Genomic DNA, 25,824 nt, shown 5'->3' with positions numbered 1-25,824 from the left:
AAATGCTGGCTGAAAACCAAATCATAATCCTGTGCTTAAGACATTCTTTCAGGATATTGCCTGAGGCAAAACATAAATCTCTGCACACAAATGAAAAAGACAACGCATGCCATTCCAACAGCATATGAACACTTTTGACAAAGCCTGGTTTTAGTTTTAAAACATTTCTCCAATTGATAAGTATTCACAGCTGAAAAAAAAAGCACAGGCTTATTAAAAAAAGACCTCTCTGAGCTGCACAGGTATGAGTCTCCATGCATGGAAATTGAATTCTAAAAATCAAATCACATTCTGAACTATCCTACTGAGGAATTTTAAACACTGTAAGTTTTTACATAGATTTTAGTAATTTAAAATGATGAACACTGAACAAACTGATACTGATTCAATAATACAACTCAGGAGTACATCTAGTAATGCAGAGTAAAAAATACTCCTTTTCCCCTTAGAGTTGTGCAAGCAAAGCCCAAAAACATTCATGAAACCAAACTCTGTACAAGCTAAAGGGAGAAGCACAAAGAAGGAAAACTGAGAGTGTAGCAGAGAGGACAGAAGCTTTTTAGACTCACTCTTCAAGTCTGACAATCATCTGCTCTGACATCTTGACAACACGTTTCCAGCAGGATCCTCCCCCCAGTTCAACAAACGAAAAGCCCATAGATAATTCTCTATGCGCAGTATACACATGTTCCATACAGTTTGCAGAAAGCAGGAAAAGCAAACTGCTAGGCTACCGTACCTACAAGTGGGTTTTATCCAACATAGGATTTTTGCATAGGGACTTTAAGCAAAAGTGTTTTTCTCCTATTTAACAGAAACAGATAGTAAAGATGTACTTGCCTTCAGACACCACTATTTGATTCACAGAGAGACATCTGAACCACGAGGCTACAGGTTGTGGTAGTTTACAGTAGCAAGTTTCTTTCACCAAATGCTCTTCTGTTGTCTAGTATTTCCGTGTCAAGAGCAGCCTAGCTGAGGAGTAATTCCACAGGCATGTCTGAGAATGGTTTATGAACTAACACCAAGGCTCCCAGCACCCCAGTGGCAACTGTACTTGCCTCCACCTCCCTGCTTGCTAACACTCCTGCTCAGCTCCACCCACCCAAAGTAAATAGGCTTGCTCACTGCTCAGGTTTCAACACTTTTCTTCTCAACACTTGCAAAATTCAAGGTCACAGTTCAGGTTCAAGTACGCCAGCTTTGCCGAGATTTACATGGAAAAAAAAAAGAACTTGTTTGCGAAGTTTCACAGTAATCAGCCCTGTTGTGCCCTTCCAACCCAGCACCACACTTTCACAAAGCCACACAGAAAGGAGTACATGTAATTTACGCGAGCCACAAGTGCTGGGTGGAGCAGCATTTCAGAAACAGCAAGTTTTAATAAATGCACAATGACTTGCAGAGGAATGTGCCAGAGAATGCATTACAGTAAGAAAGCAGGACAGCAAGATAATAGATGCAGAAGACTAACCACACACAGCACAACTTCAAACATTCACATTCGCAAGAAAGTCAGTCTGGCAACTCAAACTGAAAACAAATTATACAGGGTCAAACTCTTCCTTCTTTATTGTGAACAAACCTTATTCACATCCTATTTGACACAAGTGTCATTAAAGCTGTCCCAAGTAAGTCGCAGATTTACAGAACTGGGGCTTCACCTCTGTCATACTGTGGCACATGCATCAAAAGACAAAATAAGACAAAACAAAATACCTCAGCAAAAGAGACCAAGTAATAGGGGTTGCGAGATTTTAGACAAAATTCCCACATTGCACTCAAAAGCAAGAGTGTTAATAAGCCTTTCTAAGATGTTAGCTGCACTCACTCTATACAGAAAGGTGCCTAACTTCAGAAGTAACATTTACTGTTAATGTGGAATTGTTAAAAGGGGGGGGGGGAGGCAGCTTGACAGGGAACTTCAACAAACCCTCAAGCCGTTTCCTTTCTGGTGCTGAGTCAGTTTTAAGGGAAGATAAACTCAGGTAAAATCAGCATGACATAATCAGTAATAAGTGGCTCGTACTGGGTCAAGGTAATCAATTATTTAGCCATTCTTCAGTTTCTCTATTCAACAAACAGATACAGTGGAGTGAAACAGGAGATTGCATCAAGTTATTTGCATGATTAAGTCTGTCAGAGAAAAGTCAAAGGAAATGTGAGAAGAAACACAGAAATCATTATCAAAAGACAGTCATGTCTGCAAATATTGTGTTTTCTTGGTCATCACAGCTCCCAAAGGCATCTCATTCCTCCAGCAGTTAGCAAATTTTCTTCAGGAACTAATGCTTAGAAACACGTATTTTTCACTCTTCACTTTCTTTCTAATGCAAAAAATAGTTAAATGTGTATTTTCTCTCCAAATGCAGCATCTTACAGACCAAAATCTGTAGGATTTTAGTCCTTCAGATGTTTACTCCAGAATAAACACCCCTAGTAAAAGCTCCACACAACCAAAACCACCCTTATTCTCCCCCTCCCAAAGCACTTCAAACTTCTCCTTTCTATTCATTATGATTTCATGATCATTACTGGCAGACCAATCATTCTGCTTCCACTGTCACAATCCATCTCCCTGCATCTAAACCACTTCTGTTACTAAATCACATAACACAGCCTACATTTTCATCTAGTGCAAACTGAATTAACAGCTGCTTCTTGGAAAGGAGGGGCAGATCCTACCTCTTAGCTCAGCTCAAGCTCCTTCTGGAAAGACTTGCCCACTGCTTAGCCTTCTGTGATGAGCATGCACTTAGTCACACAGTAAGTCAGTCTAACACATAAAACAACCAAACCCTTAAAGCTGAGCACAAAGAGAATTGTGTTAAACACAGAGCTGTTAATTTAGCTCAAAGGTCTATGTTTCGATAAAATATTTTAGTCTTTGTCATCCTAACGTACTTTTGCCAGATACTACTCACGTTTTCACTCCCTCTGCATCTTGTTGCAGCCGTGGATAAAGATAGGAGATGTTCTGATGGTTGATGCATTCAAATTGATGAACTTGTCTGCAAAGGTCACTGTTCTCCACATGAAAAACAGAACCTAGAGCTCCAAAACCCTAATGCATTATCTGCTGAGTTGCCAGCTGTAAAGTATAAGCTACAATATTGTCCACATGAGCATCATTACTGTTTGTTCCACTGGTTTGTTCAGATCAGTTATCCTGATGGTACTCAGCCTCCTGACCTCAAAGTCTGGGACAGGGAGCAGAATAAACGCCCCACGATTCAGGTGGAAGCAGTTAGAAACATGCTACTCCACCTGAACTGTCTGGCAGACATGACTCCCAAGCCCCTTTCCATCATCTATCAGTGGTCATGGTCAACCAGAGAGGTCCCAGATGACTGGAGACTCGCTAATGTGATGCCCATCTATAAGAAGGGTTGTTAAGGAGGACCCGGGGAACTACAGACCTGTCAGCCTGACCTTGGTGCCAAGGAAGGTGATGGAGCAGGTCATCTTGAAATGCAATCACACAGCATATGCGGGACAACCGGGGGATCAGGCCCAGCCAGCATGGGTTCATGAAAGGCAAGTTCTGCCTGACCGACCTCATCTCCTTCTACGACCGGGTGACCTGCCAGGGGGATGAGGGAAAGGCTGTTGACGTAGTCTACCTGAGCTTCAGCAAGGCCTTTGACATGGTCTCCCACAGTATCCTCCTGGAGAAGCTAGCAGCCCATGGCTTGGACAAGCACACACTTTGCTGGGTTAAAAACTGTCTGGGTGGCTGGGCCCAGAGAGAAGTGATGAATGGAGTAAAATACAGCTGGCAACTGGTCACCAGTGGTGTTCCCTAGGGGTTGGTGTTGGGACCCATCCTCTTTAATATCTTTATTGATGATTTGGATGAGGGAAGTGAGGGCACCCTCAGTTTGCAGATGACACCAAGTTGGGGGGAAGTGTCAATCTGCTGGAGGGTAGGAAGGCCCTGCAGAGGGACCTGGACAGCATGGGTCAATGGGCAGAGGCCAATGGGATGAAGTTCAACACCGCTAAGTGCCGGGTCCTGCACTTTGGCCACAACAACCCCATGCAGTGTACAGGCCTGGGGCAGAGTGGCTCAACAGCTGCGCAGAGGAAAAGGATCTGGGGTGTTGGTCAATGCTCCTGAACATGAGGCGGCAGTGTGCCCAGGTGGCCAAGAAGGCCAACAGCATCCTGGCTTGTATCAGCAATAGTGTAGCCAGCAGAACCAGGGAGGTGATCGTCCCCCTGTGCTCTGCTCTAGTGAGGCCACACCTCGAGTACTGTGTTCAGCTTTAGGCCCCTCGCTACAAGGACATTGGGGCCCTGGAGCATGTCCAGAGAGGGGCTACAAGGCTGGTGAAGGGCCTGGAGCACAAATCCTGCGGGGAGTGGCTGAGGGAACTAGGGTTGTTTAGTCTGGAGAAGAGGAGGCTCAGGGGAGACCTTATTGCTCTCTACAACTACCTGAATGGAAGCTGGGGGGAGCTGGGGCCGGCCTCTTCTCACAGATAACTAGCGATAGGACTAGAGGGAGGGGCCTCAAGGTGCAGCAGGGGAGGTTCAGGTTGGAAATAAGGAGACATTTCTGCTCAGAAAGAGCAGCCAGGCACTGGAACAGGTTGTCCAGGGGGGTGGTAGAGTCACTGTCCCTGGGGGTGTTCAAGGAAAGGTTGGATGTGGTGCTTAGGGACATGGTTTAGTGGGTGACATTGGTGGTAGGTGGATGGGCGGACCAGATGATCTTGGAGGTCTTTTCCAACTTTAATGATTCTGTGATTGTTCCTGTATAAGTCTGGACGATGCTCCCATTATCGCAGCTTGCAAATTAAGAGTCCTCATTCAAATCCACAAAAATCTAGAGCAGCAAAACTTTCCTATATTGAATGTTGTGAATTTTGCACTCCTCTTCATGGATTTTCAGTTCCTTACACTCTTAAAAAATAAACTCAGACATTATATCCTGAAGAAATAAATACACGTGCATGCTATGAGCAAGTTTAAAACCAAAAAAGTATTTCATCATATGCACTTTGTAACATATACTCAAAGCACATGAAGAACAACAGCACAAACTCTCATTAATTAAAGCCATAAGGATACAACACAAATAACAATAAAAAAAAAAAATTAAATGTCTTATTATAGAACTTTTAATATTACAATTTGATTAGATTTCTGTCTTTTCCACAGGTACAGCTTATTAAACTAAGTTGTTTTCATAACAAGTTTGAAATATGTTTTTACTGCATATTTATGAGTTGGAAGATATTAAAAACCATTCCTGAGGAGACTGGTGAATTTTTTCATGTTTTCAGTGATCACTATTTCTACTTAATCCATTTTATCAAACACAAATAAAGTGATATTCTGATGTAAGTCTAAATTAATAAGATTTACAAGAATCCAATTTACCAGGGATAATTTCTGTAACAACATAAACAGCTTACATCAGCAAGCACAGTTCTGCTTTACAGCTTTTGAAAAATGCAATCTTGAATTCAGTATTTTTATGCTCTTTTTTTTTTTTAAGCTGCAATAAAATACTTTTGTCAAAGATTCGTTTTTGTTGCACTTGCATTAGGTTAAAAAAGTGATGATCTTGTCTCATCACCAAAAATAATCTCAATAAAAGTTTAGTAGTTTTCCCACTAATGGTTAACAACATTTTCAGTTATAGAACGCAAGCACAGAAAATGAGCTAAATTAACATTCTTCAATCTATGGGATGACTGCCAGAATTGAAAGTTGTTTTAGCAGTTCTAAAATCTGTTATGTGCTATCCTGTTACAAAAATATGGTCTTGGTGAGGTGGCAAGGCCATGCTAGCTCACTACAGTGCCTAAAAATTCAGTCCTCCAAAAGTACACAAAGCTCTGCTGCAAAAAATAACAATCCAAATCTATCAAAGTTTCCATCAAAAGGCTGCTGAACTGTTTAAATTCAATACCAAATCTGTCTATTCTAAAAGGAAGATTAAAACAGTATGATCACTTAGTATGTTAAAGGCACAGAGAACTAGGAATGTTTCATTGCCAATGCAGAGATCAAAAGAAAATGTATCATCTGAATATGAGATATAATGGAGGCAACATTTACATGCAATGTACTGCATTGATAAATTAGAGACAAGCTTAATTTGGCAGGTATTATGAAAGGATAATTACAAGGACTTCAAAAGTTACAGTTAAAGACCGTGTAGGGTAAAGTAAAATTTGCTTGAAAAAGTTTGATTGTGCAAATTATTGCCAAATGTTTATTACTCTTCAATCTCTTCCCACCTCAATCTGAGAAGCAAAGTAACACTTTTGAGTGAGCTGTTGAATGCGAGAATCTAGAAACTGCTGTCCTAAACATATACAATGAAAAGTGGTGGGGAAAAAAGTCAGTAAACATCTTCAAGATGAATTCAAAGTGGAGCTGCTCAAGCCCACTCTCAGAAACAGCCCCTCCTGAGTTTCAATGCTAAGGTCCATAATTGGAATGCTTTCCTCTGTGTATCTGATCTTAGAGCTCCCACAAAAAGTTGTATTCTTGGCTTTCTAGAAAGTCAGCTCTGTGCCTTTACTAAATCCTTTCTTGCATGCTGTGATGCAAAAGGCTAGTTTCTATGTTTGCTTTGATGTTTCTTGAATCTCAGCACATGAGTGTCTCAGTCTTAGCACTAGATGGCACTTGGGTTTTAGGTACTACCCAACTTAAAGCCACTGACATTTGCAGGCTCAATACATTTTTCTTACAGAACAAATTGTAATTGTAGGGTTATTATAAAGACTGGCTTATTCTGACACTCTGGATAACTACTAGATGGGCATGGCAGAAATAAATTAAGTCCACATTAATTAAAATTACAAGTCCAGCTAAGAACCAAAACTACACAGAGCTGAGCTGACTTCTCAACAGTAAAGCCCTGAAGTTGCTGTGTAAACTGGTGAGATAATACAGGCATAATCCCCACCATCAGTATTTCTAAAACACTTTTGTCAAAAAACCTTGCTGAACCTTTCAATGAAAGCAAGTCTCCACGACTTTAAAGGTCTGTCTGTAGCATAAATGATAAAAGAAAGGCTAGCTGGAGACATGAACTTTCGGGGCAGCCTTAGTGCAGCAACCATGAAATGGCAAGGTTCAGGATCTTATGAGGAGGAAGCAGGGCAAAAATAGGATCTCAACCTTGGACCTCAGGAGATCAAACTTTGGCCTCTTCAGGGACCTACTTGGAGGAATCCCATGGGATAGGGCCCTAGAAGGAAGGGAGGTCCAGGAGAGGTGGTCAATATTCAAGCATCACTTCCTCCAAGCACAAGATCAATGCACCCTTATGAGCAAGAAGGCAAGCAAAAGGGGCAGGAGACTTGCATGGATGAGCAAAGGATTCCTGGTAAATCTCAAACAAAAGAAGGAATTACATGGTGTGTGGAAAAAGGGAAAGGCCACTTGGGAGGAATATAGGGACACTGTCAGAGTACACAGGGATTCAGTGAAGAAGGCCAAGACCCACTTGGAATTAAATCTGGCAAGGGATGTCAAAGACAACAAGAAAGGCTTCTTCAAACATATCAATAGCAAAAGGAAGACTAGCAAAAATCAGTGACCAGGATGATGGCACAGAGCACACCCTCAGCAAGCTTGCTGATGACAGGAAACTGTGAGGAGTGGCTGATACCCCAGAGGGCTGTGCTGCCATTCAGAAGGATCTCCACAGGCTGGAGAGCTGGGAGGTGAGGAACTTCATGAAATTCACAAAGGCAAGTGCAGGGCCCTGCACCCAGGGAGGAATAACCCCAAGCACCAGTACAGGCTGGGGGGCTGAGCAACTCTGCAGAGAGGGACCCGGGAGTCCTGGTGGACAGCAGGCTGACCGTGAGGCAGCAAAGTGCCCTTGTGGCCAAACAGGCCAACAGTATCCTGGGCTACATTCAGAGGAGTGTTGCCAGCAGGTCAAGGGAGGTGATCCTGCCCCTCTATTCAGCCCTGGTGAGGCCTCACCTGGAGTGTTGTGCCCAGTTCTGGGCTCCCCAATGTAAGAGGGACATGGAGTACTGGAGCGAGTTCAGAGGAGGGCTATGAAGAAGGCTGGAGGACTAAAGCACCTCTTCATACAAGGAGAGGCTGAGAGAACTGGGCCTGTTTAGCTTGGAGAAGGCTGAGAGTGGATCTTATCAATGTGTATAAATATCTGAAGAGAGGGTGTCAAGAGGACGAGGCTTGACTCTTTTCAGTTGTGCCAAGCAACATAAGAGGCAACGGGCACAAACTGAAGCACGGGAAGTTCCAGCTAAACACAAGAAAACACTTCTTTATTGTGAGGGTGACAAGGCACTGGCACAGATTGCTCAGTGAGACTGTGGAGTCTCCTTCCCTGGAGATACTCAAAACCTACCTGGATGCCATCCTGCGCAACGTGCTCTAGGGGACCCTGCTTGAAGGTGGTTGGACCAGATGATCTCCAGAGGTCCCATCCAACCTCAGCCGTTCTGTGATAAACACACTACTCTTCAGCTTCAGAATGAACTACATTGCGTGTTCAAGGATCTTAAAAATATTACGTAAAATAAAAAGGCACAACTTCTATGTGCAAAGATTATGCAGAACATTGATAGTGTATATAGACTTTTGCTGACTGCTCACTGCCAGACAGTGCTGTACTCCACACTGGATTACAAAACGACAACAGCTGGTTTTGGCTTAGATAACATATTAAGTTCCACCTAAAATACCACATGCAAGTCAAAGCTAAAGAAAAATAATCTTCACTGAAAAAGTAGCAGTATCTTCTCCTTCACTCCTTCTGAAGAGATGAACATTGCTAAATCAAAATTGACAGTTTGCAGTATTTCCCTGAATTTAAAAGGGAAAACCTTGGAGACATTTTCAAGCATTCATTTTTTTTCAACATTTTGTCAGGTACAATATTTTTAAGACAAGGTGATTCGTTTTCCTACTGCACATATATACCAGGTAACGTGCTCAGAATTTTGTTATTTAATACGGAGCATAACGCACACGAGCATAAATGCACTTCATGCAAGTCTTTGAAACTAAAACAGGTGCCTGGGCCAAGCTAACTGCTCACTATGTACAAGAAGGAAAGGAGCAAAGAAGGAAGAATTAATGTTTTAAACCAAGAAAGCAAGTACAGGAAAATAGAAACTTTCTAAAAGCAAGAGCTACTTTCACATAAATAAAAACCCTGTATTTATACACAGAAAGACTTATGAAATACACACCACTTACAACTTCACAGTGGCATGCTGTATGGCTCACCCTTTGTTCTAAACAGGAAGCCAATAGCCCAACCTGATATTTGAACATTAAATTTTAATACAACAGAGTAGAGGTAAACATTTAAGTTCTCATCCACTTTCAATCGTACTTGTAATACTTGCCATTGGATCTTACTTAAGACATGAGCAGAATACACTAATTAACTTATTCCAGTAGATGAGCCAAGTGACAGATCTTTGCAGACTGTGTCATACATTTTTCAGTTCCAATCCTATTTTATGCTGTGTCTACTGTGCTTTCAGACTGTTTACATTACCCACCTCCTAAAGGTACATTCAGGTGCCCGTGACTAGAAGCATCTCCACTTAGTTCATAGTAAATGCCTTTAAATACTGTATCTAAACATTTCCCATATTTCGGCATATTTTCATCATACAGTACTATGGGAATGTTCTAAAGACCCTTTGCTCATCAGATGTTGTCAATTAAAACAGTCAGAGTCCAGTGCTCCACCATTTTAAACTGTGTTCCACTTCACGTTTTCAGGCTTGCACAGTGTCTTTTCATCCCTATGTAACAAGATCACATTTTCATCATCACTGTTATTTCCTTGTAGGAATAACCAGCACAGAATAACCACCCAACTTCTAAATGTGGGTCAACCAAGTCCATAAAAATCAAACTTACACCTCCCAGGTTGCAGATATGCTATAAGTCAGTAATTACAGGTTGCTGAAGCCTAGCCCCATATTGTTTCACTACTGAAATTGACTGTAAGCCAAATTCCTTGTTTCACAAAACTACAGGAACATTTCTAGTAGCATTCGTGGAAGACAAAGGCTTAGAGTGATGCTAAGAGTCACAGATACATTTAACATCCTTAAAATCACTTATAAAAGCCTTGGAATAATCAGAGTTAAAAATCAGAAGAGAAGAGTTAGTAACTACAAGGAGACTGACATAGTACTATCAAGTATATTGGCGATTATAAAGCCCATTTTCATGATTTTCCTGAATGAAAGCCCTTAAAAAGGCAACACTAGTTTGACTTCATAAATTAGTGGGAATAGCAACGTTAAAAGGAATGTGTTTGCCAGAATATCCAAATAAACTTACATAACTACATCCCTTGTCAAGTAAGGGATAAAACAGTACACATAATAACCAAAAATCCATTTGAATAACATAAAAGTTACAAATAAGTAATTTGTATATGCTACAGAAAATATTTCCAGACTAAGCACCATGTAAGCCAGAGAACGTCAAGCACTGTTCCAGTGAGATAACAGCAGCTTTTAGAAAATATATCAGAGCTAGCTGTGCACTGAAAACACTACCGTAATTCTTAAAATATGATAAAAAGACTACCAGATTCAACATTGTAACAACCATATTTGTATTTAAACCATTTCCCTCTTATTCGAACGGCACTGAATGGGAAAACAGCAAAATGATTCCAAGATGCCTAAGCAAGTGACTTTATTGCTATGACAGACTAATAGCATTACTTTGACAGTACAGACTACAGGAGTCAGGGAGGCTTGTACCAAACCACCTCAGAAACAAGAGCTAAAGTAAGCACAGATGATTAGCATGGTTGTCAATAGCAAAGAGGAGTATAAATTTTAAAAAGTTTTCACTAAGGATTTCAAACACTATGACAAACACCTACAGTTATATTCTAGGCAATAAAACAAACATTTTTAAATACAAGTAAGTACAAGGAGAGCAACTGCAGCTTGTTTTATTTTTGCCTTTCAAACAAACTATGAGCAGATCAGGTTGACTGGCAAATTTCACTTCGGATCCAATCGCTTCACACAGATCCATGTTTGTTTTCAACAGGTATAGCAAAACAGAGGACTGTTTGAAGACTGGCAGATAGTGCTGAGATTCTTCCCTTTCAAAAGGAGAACAATCTTTCAAGAGAAGTCATTGTCATTGACCTCTATAACAGGTTCCATGCTTAAGTGGTGTATCATAACACTTCTGCACAAACACACAGCTTAAATACTTGAGACGTTAACATGACCATCAATTACTGAATTATACACAGATAATGATTTACCATCTGGTGGACTGTTCTCTCACAAGTCATGGCATACTTTACTGAAGTAGTTTACCACACATTGAGCTTTTTTCTGTTTCAGATGAACACATGAGGATACAAAAAAAAAATTGCCTGCAGTATTTTAATACACTTTCTTCCTTACCTCTTTATCATGGAGGGCAGTGTTTTTGAACCAACACTTGAAATAGTAATTAATGTCAGCATTTAAGTTCTTTAAAACCTCTGTAAAAAATAGCTGTGTCTTACCATGGCTGTGGGTAGTTGCTGGGCTGAGAGATGGTTGGAGTAACTCTTTGGTTGGAGTAAAATAAGCTTCTTTTCCCTGGCGCTGGCTCATTTTTCCTGGAGTTAAAAGCTGTGATTCATCGCTGTTTGCTACGACTGCTGAAATACAAAATGGATGCTCAATGTTATGTACTTGTGCATAGATTTCTATTAACAAGTTCACTGCTATTTATGACACTGGTATTCAAATGCTGACTTGAAAAATTCTTTCCAGAAAGTGAGGATTTCCAACCAGAGATTTGCTTCGGAGGGAATGGCAGAAAGGAGCCAGAAAGATTGGTCTAAGATGTGAGTCAGAAGATGAAAACAAAAACTACTGTGTGTAGGAAAACTGCATGCTGCTACTGAATATCACAGTCACGGCACTGAGCTGTTACTTCGGAAATCCTGCTTTCTTTGCCACTTTTTTGACTTGGTTTAACTAGCCACAAGACAGCTAATCCAGGAAACAACTTGCCAGATCAAGCTGCACCACCACTCCAGAAAGCTAAAATGAATGTATACATGTACATCAAAGAAACGTGTCTTACTAAGGAAGATTACGTTGAGACTATACCAAGGAAAAGGTTTACATCAGAAGAGTTTTTCTCCTTGAACCTCATCAGTCTGAAAAGGACTTGTTTGGTCTCTTCTAGCTATTTGTAAGATCCACCTGTGCAGCCATCCTGCTTATGATGTTTGCGCTTATCCTTAAGCTGCACACAACAGAGCTCTTAACTTTTTTGATAGTGGAATAATGACTGCCTCTGTAACATCTGTCCTGTGGAAGTAGAGATATTGGCAAAAAAAGATTAGAAGGAAAACAGAAGATGCTTACTAAATACAGCCTGGCTAAAAAAATTGTAATTTTTAATGCTACTCACTTCAAGAGTTCTCAAGCTTTCCTCAAAATAGTTTTAAAAGGTCAACAGAAGAGTGAGTCAAAACAGACAAGGTCAGTTTTCTAGATAGAAACCGCAGGTACAGAGGCCCTGTTAGCTTCATTACTCCTATTATTACAGTAACTGAAACATTTTTTAAGCAATATCTAGAATAAACACAAGGTAGTGTGATGAATGCAAGGATGCCAGGATACCCGCCTGTATTATTTATCCGTATCAGACAAACCATCTAAAGCTCCACTCTGGACGAACTACACCATCAGCAGACTGGTGCTTAGGAAAAGTAAGAAAGGAGGTAAGACAAGCGAGGCAAAAAGCTCATTTCCCTAGCTCAGAGTTCAAATTTGTCAGTGACAGAAAGTCAATACTTCAGAGGCGGCTGGCATTGTTTTTCTTGTAGTACCAAATTAGATTTTTATTTTCCTACTATGTACTACAAGAAAAGGGAGGGAGGGTAGAGGTAGGGAGCAAATTTCTAACTTTGGGGAATGATTGCACACACACATTTTGGAGCTAGCGTCCAAAATGAAAAAAAATAAAAGGGGGAGGCTAAAAAGTGACTGCTTCACAGACTAACACAAAACAGGTCCCTGTAAAGGAGCGAGCTATACTGACTTGTTTTAAAAACATTCAGGATGCACTGAAGTTTCACCAAGTTAGCTGAAAGCTGCTTTTGGAAAGCCACCAGCCCTCTAACTGTGTCAGAACCGCCTTTCCCTGCCCAACAGGACGGGGTTCAGGGCACACCAGCAGCAGGCAGTACCCCGCAGGCGGCCTCTCTGCAGCACAGACAATGCTTCCTCAAGTGACCTTTGCAGAAGGATCTGTTCTCAACAAGCAGAGTGCAGTATTACTAACTTTTTAACCTTTAAACTTCGGAAACTGTGAAGATGTAATCATTTCTCAGACAGTATTTGCCAGTCACTTAGTGGAAGCAACCTCTCTACACAAGTTCTCCAAACTCATGAACTGAACTCAGTGATGTTAACTCAGTAACACCTGTAAGGGTTGCAAGCTTGAAATTCCCTGTTAAACTCATGCTTCTTCCTCAGTCTGCAGACTCAATTTGGGTCTTGAAAAGACCACTAGCACTGTTGGAAATGCTCCTTCCCTACAAAGAACAGGTTGTCTATCCCCCAGTGTATAGTATCTTGTGGCTGAATTTCTTAAATCAAGTGGGCTTTTTCAAAATTCAACCTGTAAAGCTGACGGATGAAGAGCAGGAGTTTTAAAATTTATTTGATACAAATCATTATAAAAGTATTAAACAAATGGAAATAACTCAGTTATAAACATAAATGTCTGCACATCTGTGCTGTAGCAGCCACCAGGAAGTTGTCCCCCTACTTGCAAATTCCTCATCCCAATGTTCCAAGACATTTGCTCTATGGTGAGGGGGAAGACATGGACAGGCAGAACACAGAATCACAGAATCATTTAGGCTGGAAAAGTCCTTTAAGATCATCAAGTCCAACCATTCATCTAACACTACAAGTCCAGCACTAAACCATGTCCCAAGTAACATAGTGGTTACATGGAGTATGGGACAACGAACACCTTTACTGAGGACTTTCATCTTTTTCTTCTACAAAAGACAGATTAATTATATGATTTTTAAAGATGCCAGCATAATTACAAATGTACAATCAGTAAGACCTTCAGATGGTTGGCAATCTACATAAAGATACACCTTAAGCATCTTTTGGCAGGAGCTCTGGAACCTTAGAAGACAGAAACAAAGAAAGCTATTTCAAGGAAAAAGTAGTTGGGAAGGAGTGAGGAGGAGACGTTATGCTAATAATGAACCTGAGTTTTTAAGGTGTCATTAAATCAAACACCTACCACTTGGAAGCAGATCTTTTATTTAAGAGAGCAGATTTAATTATTATATATTAATAGATAACAGCAATTTGGACAGGCTCTTTGGCTGCTGTTTATAGCTTCTGATGGATTGACTTTATGAACGCTATAAAAATTTATGGCACGTACTTAAATTATCCATTTGCTGACTAGGCTTGATGGTCCTGTAGCTAATTTTTAACTCACTTGAAGCGAAGAATGATTTTATCTGGGAATTTCAGTACATTCACAGAATAAAACCAAGCAGTTTCTCTCTCTGAAAGAGAGCAATGGTGATTTATACTAGTGGCTTTGCTCATTTGTGGAATAAAAGTTAAATTTGAATGAATAAATGATGCTCTTAGTCAAACATGTTTTGCTTCTCATTTGCAAAGATATCAGACTTACAGCTTTAAACTTGTGTGTCCACAGGTACCTGTAGTGAAATCTCAGCAAACTAATCAAATGTTATAAGCCTCAAAAACATCACTCGTTTTTTGACTGATCTTCAAAGCACTCACACTTGCCAGTGAGCGCGGTCTTAGCTTCCTCGTCATAGCAGTAGGTCTTTGTGACATGCACAATATATATGATTTTTCTAATGTTCCTGGGGAATGTTTCACTTAATTCTTAGGTTTCATGTGCCATCTTTGCAACTTGAAAGATGATTTAGTAGGTACACGCTTAAAATGTACAACAAAACCTACAAGGGCATTGCCAACCACTCCTTCCACTCGGTGGCCTCAAAGTGGTTATGTCCTTTTCGAATTTAGCTCCGGCTTCAGGGTGCTCATCCAAGAGAGTGATGATCTTGGTTCATCCCATCCTTTACCTGAGTAGGTTTAAACTCATATCAGCTATCTCCTTGAAGCTGAGCAGAGTGCTATTTTAAGGAAGAAACATCAAGCAGTAAACATCAAAGCCCCTTTGCGAATCTCCGGAGGGCACATTTGAATACCAACAGAACAATTAGAGTTGATAATTCATACTTTGCTCTATTTCTTACTACTAGCCATCAAATTAGTAATTATAGTTTGTCAGTAAGATTTATGCATCAGAAGAAACACAAATTGAGGTCGTTACAGCCAATTTATTTCATCAGATGAAGTTATGTAAAAAAAAAATCTCTGAAGTGGCAGGCTCCCAATTTTTCCACTCCATAATGAGCATGTTAACGAGCCTACCCACTTGAAAACAGCACAAGGACATGAGATACAGGAAAAGGTTTATTAAAATTCAGTTCTGCGTTACTTTTGACTGTCTTTAACTAGCAAGATCAGCCCCACTTACAGGAAAAAGCAGCAAAATGAGAAGTCGGTAAGTTAAAAGTATTTTTTGGGTGGTAGTTTTTAGCAGTCAGCTTTTAAATAACCTGCTTTTAGGAACCTTCCAGCACCTAGTATGGTTACTTTGTTCATCAAAACAACTTGAAAAAGAACTTCAGGACCTGGGAAAAAAAGGTTTCAGGAACTCCATGCATGAACATGGGTACACTCTAGTAATTGCTAGCTTTTCAGATTGCATATTTATATAGCACAGCTGTTGGATCTTTTTTTCCACAGAATCACAAAATGGTTGAGGTTTGAAGGGACTTCTAGAGGTGGTCCAGCCCCCCAATCAAGCAGGGACACCTACAGGAGGCTGCCCATTTTTACAACAGATTGTGAGCTTCCTTGCAATAAAAAGTTTGTGAGACTTCTTGTACCTCCTATCTACAGCCTACAAGAAACAGGACCTAGCAGTGCCATTAACTGTACCATCGATTCACTGAAGAGGCCAACAGCAGCCTTGAGATTAATCTGCAAGACAGCATTAAAAACCTCAACTAAGTTTGCTTTGTACATCTATTATAATGGAAAGGAGCAGGATGGATTAATGTGAATAAAAAGAATGTTTGAATGCTAATGGAAAGAACTCTTTCCATTAGAAAATCTTATTATTTCAACAATGAAATACCGTTTTAGCATTAAAAGTCTGTCTCATCAAAAATTGATCTTCAGAAAGAGTAAACCTCTAAGTGGTATAGGGTAATTGAACAGCCCGCAAAGACTGTTGAAGACCATGACTGCTGCACAGACTTCTCATGAAGGAAAAAATTTTGCCCGCACCTTTCCCTTCCTCGCATAAGCAAACTCTAAATCCCAGGCAAAATTATTCTGCCAGTCATATGATTACACTAGCACACATGAATCAATTGCACTAATTGAACTTTGACTGCATGTACATACAGCTGAAGTTTTCCCTACCAAAACACCAGAGAACATCTTTGAGTATTACAGTATCTGCACCTGTTGATTTCTGATGATGTAAATTTATTGAAATTAAGTGAACCATACAGTGCTATACACAGGCAAGCTCAAAAATTCAATTATTTCTGAAGAACTGCTCCCATGCCTTTATTACCTACATTACAGTAACATTTGAAGCATTTATTTTCAACAGAAGATTTTCACTGTATTTCAGCTTCTCAATTTGAATACAGAAAACCAAATATTTAGCCCAGTGGCCTATTTATAAAGAAATATGTTAGCTATTATGAATATATGTCCAAAATACTGTAGTAAAGGTGAGTTCACTTACTTGATGGTCCATGAGAGTCTCTGTTATCCCCATGATGCTGCATACACATACAATTGAAGAACAGCAAACAAAAAAATCCAGGCCAGGAAGAAGCAAGTGCACAAAAGCAGCAGCAGCAGCGGGAAAGAAGAAGGACAATGAAAACAGTGTTAGTTCATGACTAAAATACAACATGCACCTCAATACCAAAGGCGAGACCTCAAGAGACTTCACAGTTCAGGAAAGTCGAAGCAACAAAACTGACAAATACACTAATAAAGAAGCCAGCATTAGAAGCCATCGTCGTATATGGTTAGTGAACAGCAACTGCCCCAGCTGCTAATTCGGAGTGGAACCTCTCAGTGTTCCCATGGTTTGATACATAACATATCCTATGAAATTTTCAGCTGAAACATTTTCAGAAGACTAAAGCTCCGAAGAAAGTTGAAATAACACAAGATTCATTTCCAAAACTGCTCCACTTTCAGCCAAGTGCTTTGGAAATACGAAATATTTTCAGTGATCATTAATGTTCAAATAAGCACTAAGGCCGTATCAAAGCCTGGTGGGTTTGGCACACAAACATGAACTTAGAAGCCACGGAATCAGTTCAACAAAAAACAGCAGTAACATTTTAAATTGTTTAGGATGCAAGAGAAGCAGAGCAATTTTAAATGTAAGAAAACATTTTGTATCAAAGTATTCCCCAAGAATTTATTTGTATAAAAATAAATGTCTCCTTCCCATTGAAATGCATCAAATACAGGCACCATATTAGAATAATTGCATAGTTATAGCTTGCACTTCTTTCTGTTGTTTGAGTTGGAATATTTTATAAATCACTACTACCCAAAGCCACAATGGGGTTAAGATCCCACTGTGCGCAGCAGTGTACAGATACAAGGTAAGTTCCACCTGTCTCAAAAGGTTTGCTACATTTGAGACACACAAATAACAAAAAAAAAAAAAAAAAAGGAGAAAGCAAGCATACTGATCAGCATGAACAGACATTTCCTCCTTAAAAAAATAAAATCCAAACACGCTGTATCTTCTATACCTCAAACAAAAGTCTTGTGCTCCATTTCCATAAAGGAGAGAAATCCTTGCCCTGCTTTAAAGAGGATCCAATTTTGCCTGTGATCAGGACTAAACAAGAGGAAACCTGAAAAAAAAAATCTTAGCAAACAGGAATCTCGTCTTACACTCGTGACCTTAAAACATGGATTTTTATCCCTCACAGCTGCCTGGGGCATTACATTGTTATTGCAATGCGTAAATGTAAAAGATCGCACCAAGAATCCTGGAACAGCAGTACAAATCACAGGGAAGATGAGGGAACCCTTCTTTCATAATTTTGTACTTCGTGGAAAGGGACTTGATTGAACAAGAGAAGCTGAAATAAAGTGCACTTGGTAAACAACCTCCTGCCCCTTGCCAGGGACTCTGGGTCAGAGGGAAACTCTGCTAACGGAACTCATGGACTCACCGGACAGGCTTAGATATTAGCGTATGAAATGCTTTTTTTTTTTTTCTTTTTTTAATGTGTGGTAGTAGCATATTGCAGACAACGAGAACATTTCTGTTTGACCTGCCTATATTACCCGATGCTGTTTTAGACTGAAGAGAAGGACTGACGAGAGCAAGGAAAAAGAGCCTGCAGTAACTGCACAGAGATCCAGCAAGGGACTGAAGGGCTGGGAACACCAATGCTCAGCACTGGTCTGCTTTACTTCACACCAAAGTGGGAAAGCAGGAGGAGAGAAGTGGAAAAATAAATTATTAACAGGCACACAGGTGAGAAGTTTCTGATGCTCAGCATGTTCGCTAGCAGGGCGTACTTACACATTGAAGAAACACAGTGAAGCAGCAGCAGGCTCTGTCTCACTGCTTGCCTCTCAAGAAGTCTTGACCAAGACACAACGTGACACCACAGAGCAGGGCAACTGGTCACCCGAGATGATGCAGGGACTTGTATGTAAATATTTTAGCATTGCATGGGTAATCCTATGCACTGGTACAAACAGCTCCCATGCTGGGGACTGAAACACAAGCCTGCCTAACTCTGTCCCTGATCTCCCCCACTAAATATTCTGTTTACACATCAAACTGCATTCCTTGCTGGTCAACACCCCCTTCCCTAGAAAGATTTGGTCCTGTGCATTTACCTAAAACCAGCAGAATAGGTATTTGAATATGATGCAAAACATTAAAATACTGAAATTAAATTATTTAGGCACAAACAACCTCTTTATTTTCCAATAGCCTATTGCACCTCACGCATCTGCAATTCATATCACTGCAGATGAGGAATTCAACCCCCCCAAGGAAACAAAAAGGGATCATTTCACTACCTCGGTGTTTGCTCTGAAAAGAATGCATTCAGGGCCTTCCTGTTCATCATCTCCCACAGCTCTTACTTTAAATATACAGAATTAAGAGAAATAAATACATATTCCCAGAGACGCAACCCACCCGTATTTTCACATTTACTTAACTGATGGCAAATTTCAATTACCGAGTAAGTCCTCTTACAAGGGAGGTTCTCAACATTAAATGATTTAGTTAGCTTCTGCTCAGGCACATTCAATTAAAAATGTTTCTGCCAAAACATATAAAGCCTAGCCCTCCTTCCAGTAACATTTTAAATATGTAAGACTACAGAATAAAAACAGCAACATAATCCACCACATTAAACAGCAGCACTACTGCTGTTATCACATAAAAGCTGCTCTGTGCTTTAGAAAAACATTATTTTTAGATTTCCATTTCTCAGGGATAAAGCTCCTAAGAACTGCTACTAAACCTAAAATTACATCTGCCAACTTGTCCTATAGAACAAAATCCTTTTCCTGTCAAAGATTAGGGCAAAAGCAAGAAACACATGTCATGCTAGCATGTCTCAACCTCACACCATAAAAGATGAATTTGTTTAAAATGTTTATTAGGTTTCCAATCTAAACCTACAACTAAATTCTTAACAGAATTTGAATGCACATTCCAAAGCCATGTTAGAGTTTCTATACCCTGCTGAAGATAGACTTTTCCAGGGAGCACTCTTTATTACATATCAATCATTCAGTTTAATCATGTCACATTTAAATTCAGGACCACTGAGCCAGCCTTCAAAGCTTATACCAAAAAAAGGCCAATATTCTATGCTTCAAGCAAAAAAGGTACTTTTATGGCTGTTGATGTATTTAAATAGCAAGGACTGACTGTGCAAGTTTATACCAAAGGCACCTCATTTATAAAATACCTCTTGGTAAAATTAGTCAACGAGAAAGTCTTTTAAAAATAATTTAGAGAAAAAAATGGTTTACAACAAACATTCCCATGATATGTTTTGTATTTTGTGCCAATTAGGCTTGTTCAAATTATATTAGTATTTTATAGAAAAATAGTCAAAAGCTGTTTTCAAGCAAGAAGTTAAACCAAAGTATCTAGAGTATTTTGCACTACCTTAATAGTGTCAAGTCTGTGATAAAAAGTTTGTTGAGCTGTCCTAACATTTGTGCTCAGATACAGTACATTTCAACCTAACCACTTAGGATAAGCAATCCGTATAAAACTTTTCTCCCTAGATTAGATTCTGGAAAGAGAAGTCCACAATACTGAGTTCTGTGATCCCAGGTACCTCCTATAAATGCTCCAAAGGATTTAAATTGTGTAGCAAGATGTTGATCAATGCTCTTTGTGCATGTTCGCAGTTCAAGTATTTCATGAACTGGACAAACGGAACTTGAAAAAATAGGTATCAACAGATTGGAGCTAAAAATCTGGAATACTGAACAATCTCAAAATTTTAAGAATAAATCTGATCTGTGATTAATGTAAAAAACTTAAACTTTTTAGTAAAAAAAAAAGTCATAAAGTATGTATTTCAGAGGTAGCCTAGAGGAAAAAAAGGTATGGAACAGACCGACTCATCAAATGCAACTAAGCATGGTTTGAACTGTGAACTACAACTTTAAATTCTTTAAAAAATATCTTCACTAAGAACTTATTCAGAAGTCCTGTTTGTGATTAATTACTAGTTCTGCAGTAGACCCTATGTGTTACTCAATGCTGTAAATCATTAGCGGGTATGAAAGCAGAGGAAGCAAGAATTAACCTAAACCTAAACATTTAGAATGCTTTCCATATAACGCAGCTTGTGGAAAAAATAAGTTCATAAATAATTTTGGCAATGTGATGATGATGTGTCCCAGTATCCATGATCTTTTCCTGGTTTTTAACTTGTTCTTAGAAAGAGAGCTGGTAGTTTCACTACTTCATAAAGTTTATTATGTGCACAGATTACCAACTTTTACACATGAAATCATCCTAAGAATATATAATTACCACTCTTCCTTTTCTGCCTGTCATTCCACCAAGAAATACATTATTTTCTCTTTGTCCACGGCCAGTAACTAGTAAATTGCCGAGTAGTGAGACTGCCAGGAATATCTTTTTCTTTCGGGACTCAGAGGCTCCAAGTATCAAATCCAAGAACCAAATGCTTCTTGACATCCAGCCCTCTTACGATAAGAATCTATCAAATTATAGATGATACTACATAATGTTCCAAGTGCATTTACCAGAAAAGCAGCAGTTCAAACAGAAACAATTCAGGCTGTTTAACCCTTTTCCCCATAAAACCATCTTTGCCTTCATTTGAATACATGATGCTACATTTAAGTAACTCACTGAATTTCTATCCAGTTCCCCGTCAAGCAGAACAGTCTCCATACTGGAAGAGCGTGTTGCCTCTCTCTCCTTCAGTTACAGGTCTTCCATCCTGATACTCAATATCCTGGAGGAAAAATAAAATAAAATAAATAAATGAATAAGTCATTTCAGTGGCTGAAATCCACTGGAAATTTTCACTTTTGTAATCTCCCAAGAGTATGAAGAGTTTCCTACGGTACGTTATGGTTCCTTGCAAAATGCACACGCTAGCTCATAAAACTCAGCCTTTTAGGAATGAAGGGAGAGAATAACTTCCTATAAAATGGCCAAAACAAGAGCTATTCCACACACACTCAGAGGCAAGCCTTTACATTTAACCACACTTGCACCAAATGAGGAAGAGTTACACTGGAAAAAACATAAGCAAAAAAAAAAAGGGGGGGGAAAGACTACAGATCCATCCCCCCATCTTTTTCCCTTGGTTCAAGACCCCAGCAGCAGCACACCACTTCCAGCCTGTAGACACAAGCACACACGCATGAGCTGCTTGGGTACATAACAGTTCTTCTGGAAGAGGAAGAACGCAAAACTTCGTGATTTAACTTCGGAAACGGTCACCTTTTGATTTGTGCAGCTACAATGGAGAAATTACATTATTCACGCCAAACAGCACCCTCTGTGGCACTTCTGGACATTCAGCTTGTGGTCACCATGCTGGCAGCTGGAAAACAATGCCTCATTCTCTAGACACTTCCTATTTGCTTTTCTGATAGAGAACGGGAGCTGTAAGAAGCCTCAGTACTCACATCACATTTAAAGTCACCGATGAGACAAGAAAAGGGTTTGTCACCAAGCATAGCTCACTGGGCAGATGTGTGCCCTAACCATTCACTCAGTGGGTTCGAAGAGGAAAGCAGATGAAGGTGAAGGGAAAAGAAGATGGGAAAGGAGAAGATTGGAGAACATACACCAACAAGACTGTGCAGTTCAATGCCTGCCTCAGGAAATACATACTCATGAAAACAAATCTCACCATCAAGAAGAACCCACTGTTTTAAAAGCTCTTCCTACCCTAGTTTTTGTTCTTGTATTATGTGAAGTATATCAAAATTAAAATTCCCTTATGATGAACGGGTAGAATTAACGTACCACAGCAAGCTGAAACACTAGGTTACCAGAACCTGTACCACCAAAACACAAAAGGAATCATTAAATTTTTAAAACCGAAAGACATAGCACGACGTAGTGCTAAAGAAATCGGAAAGGCTAGCGTTCCCTGTGACGCAGTTAGGAGCAGCAAAGAGGGCCGTGCTCAAGTACCGGAGCAATTCCTGAGATGACACATAACCGGGAAGCGTATGCCTAGATGCTTTTATTTAAATTAGAAACAAGATGAATTTGAAGGGAGATTATTACGAGCCATTAATTCACGTTACTGAAGCAGAAGCTAACATTACCACAGGAAGAGTAATTCCTCGCAGCAGCTTTATTTCCAGGAGCAGCAGGCGCAGCTTCCATGCTAACAGAGGGGATGCAGAGCACCCAGGCACGATTAATGTCTCTTGGAGGCGGCTCCTTTCATCTCTTCACCTCCACTCCCATTTCAGGCTCTGTTATTAGCAGGCTATTCAACAACACCAGGATGGCTGCAGACACATTCAATTTACGGAAACACCAAGCTCTCTTTAAACAGGATGAAAAACGAGTGACACTGCAAACAGATGTATATGCTGATATCTAAAGCAGTTTGCTCTTTGAGTCACACGGACTTGCTGTCGTGCCCAGTTATCCAAACAAACAGATCTTTCCTGAAACAGGAACGCTCACCCTAAAGCTGTTTTCAACACATCTTTATTTTTAACAGGTATTTTTAACTTCTGATTTTTACTGGTAACGCTGCTGGTGGATTCTGGTCCTCTCTGTTCACGTAACTGCAGCCACTCCGTCCTTCCTCATGTCAGTCTCAAGGGCAGCATCGTGACAGGTACCTTAATGTCCAGTGCTCAGCATTCGTTGTCTTCCATGGTCACCAGGAAGCTAATAACCATCAGAGCCCAGTACAATACAGACAAGATATCTAGGAGGGGATGAGAGAAAATACTGCCTGCTGATGTTTGAACAGACACCCAAGAATAAAGCAGATGCAGAAATGGTTAAGGACTGCATCCCCTCATGTTGTTTCACTTATGAGAAGACGGTGAGCCTGGCTTATTTTACTTGGCAGAAGGAAGGCTGAAAGTGAACAATATTGCTGCTGAAAGATACCAAAATAAACACCAAGGAAGGGAAAGGGATCACTAACAAAAGGATACTGCCAGAAAGGACAAGTAAGTATCAGCTTTGAGAATAAATTTATTTTGAAAATTACAGACATAAGGAAAGGGAATTCATTTTTCAGCTGCAGCCAGGTCACTATCAGGGTGCTTCCAACAGTAAATAAGATCTGTTCTACAGATTCACAGAATTGTCTAGGTTGGAAGAGACCTCAAGATCATCGAGTCCAACCTCTGACCTAACTCTAACAAGTCCTCCACTAAACCATATCGCTAAGATCAACATCTAAACATCTTTTAAAGACCTCCAGGGATGGTGACTCCACCACTTCCCTGGGCAGTCCATTCCAATGCCTCATAACCCTCTCAGTAAAGAAGTTCTTCCTAATATCCAACCTAAACTTCCCCTGGCGCAACTTTAGTCCATTCCCCCCCCAAAAAGAAGCACTCACACAACCCCTAAGAATCAGCAAGAGCTGTTTATTGCCAGACAAGCCTGTGGGATGCCCGTGGTGTTTGGTGGCTCCAAGCTAATGCTTGCAATGGAGCCTGAGCACCAAGTAGGGGGCTCGCCGGGCACTCCTGCGATGCTGTCGGTGCTCTCAGATGGCAGAGCACAGAGACATGCCGCAGCAGTCCCAGGTCTGTTGTGGCAGAGGTGGATCCACTTCCATCCGTTCCTCCACATCTGGTGGATCCAGCTCCATGAGCTCTATGGTGTTGGGCAGAAGGCTAAGCCAGACCTTGCCCAGGACTGCCCAAACGGCAGCTGTGTTGGGAGCGGCCTAGGAGATGCCCTCACATGGACAGGGAGGAAGGTTGGGGGGGCTGAGGGCCCCTTTTCTGGGGCTGGCTCCCCCAGGCCATTTGGCTTGCCAGAGAAAAAGGCTGTCCCTCAGTCACAGGGACTGCCCTGCACCTCCCATCCTGTGCCCTGGGTTTATTTTTAACTGTTTTTTAGGTAATTTCATTCTATTATTTACGGAAAAGGCCAGAAGCAAGGTGCATCTTCAGCCCTAATTCCCATGTGTGCTTTGTGCTCCGAGTGAAGAATTTCTTCATCATGTCACATCTAACCTAAATCTCCCCCCCAATTTGTTCAAAGCCATTACTCCTGGTTCCACGGCTACCCTCCCTGACAGAGACCCTCTCCAGTTTTCTTCTAGGCCACTTTTATGGGTAAGGTTAGGCAGCAAAAATGCAGGACCTAGCAAATTGCTGCCTTATCTACCTCGTTCCATACATTCCACATGACGTTTGAAAACACAACCCCGACATTAAATTACTACCATTTTAGCTTTTGGGAGGCATTTATGATATGCCTTTTCTGTTCTTGCCAGCATTGGTTAACGTGGAGATTTGTTTGTCTGCCTCAGTGGTTGGTTTGGGGCTTTTACTTTACAGATGCTCCTACTCTATCACCACGACTCTTAAGACCTTAAATGTTCAGAAGGGCACACAAATTGCAATCCCCTGAAGAGAAATATATGACAATGATCCAGCTAATCATGCTTCTTTTATAAACAAGAGTTACAGAAAGGCACTTAGCTGTTGCTCATTTTAACGCAGCTGTATCAGTCAGACAAATCTTGCCATAAAATAAGCTATTTCTCTCCAACTGTGACGATAACCTAGGGCCATCACCTCAGAGGCATATATTTAAGGCAGAAGGGAGGTCCCACTTAGCACCTGATCAAAAACCTGTCCTGCTAACATCTTTATTTCATTCTCAATATGTTTGTTTTCTGTTTCATCAATGGACCAAGTTACTTGAACACTTGCAGACTGTATGTTATAGGTGGGTTTTAGCTTTGTCCCTAAGTATTATCACCCAGTCATCAGATACTCCCTTTGCACCATGCTGCTGTTTGTGATCTGTTGTAGCATCACGGCAAGCTCTCTTACAATCCAACACCTTAATGCAAGTGTACAGCCTTGTCTGTGACCTGCTACGGGGCTGCACTGAGGGCACGCTGAAATGGATACTGTGTGCTGCTCTGGCCTGTCCGAAAGGGAAGAGTTCTCCAGGGCCTTAAAATGGACCTGC

The 25,824-nt window shown here is 40.6% G+C and overlaps 1 protein-coding gene across 6 annotated transcripts in view; it reads right to left on the bottom strand.

Annotated features, from left to right (window-relative positions):
* The window catches only part of OSBPL8 (oxysterol binding protein like 8), an 89,521-nt gene that overhangs the window by 39,588 nt on the left and 24,109 nt on the right, over positions 1-25,824 (bottom strand). Inside the window, exons 2-4 of one of the 6 annotated variants that reach the window (XM_084516327.1) lie at positions 21,523-21,628; positions 16,858-16,894; positions 11,519-11,656 (exon numbers count right to left, since the gene is read on the bottom strand). In XM_084516327.1, coding sequence (XP_084372453.1) covers positions 11,519-11,656; positions 16,858-16,894; positions 21,523-21,564 — 217 coding nt within the window. In that variant the 5' untranslated portion in view covers positions 21,565-21,628. Of the gene's footprint in view, positions 1-840; positions 1,044-11,518; positions 11,657-16,857; positions 16,895-21,522; positions 21,629-25,824 lie in introns of those variants that run through there. The other 5 variants (XM_084516328.1, XM_084516330.1, XM_084516331.1 and 2 more) reach the window with 5 other exon arrangements.

This window comes from Aythya ferina (genome assembly GCF_964211825.1).
Source record: "Aythya ferina genome assembly, chromosome: 1".
Taxonomy (NCBI): domain Eukaryota; kingdom Metazoa; phylum Chordata; class Aves; order Anseriformes; family Anatidae; genus Aythya; species Aythya ferina.
The sequence above is the reverse complement of the archived record's forward strand: the minus strand, read 5'-3'. Positions and strand labels throughout refer to the sequence as shown.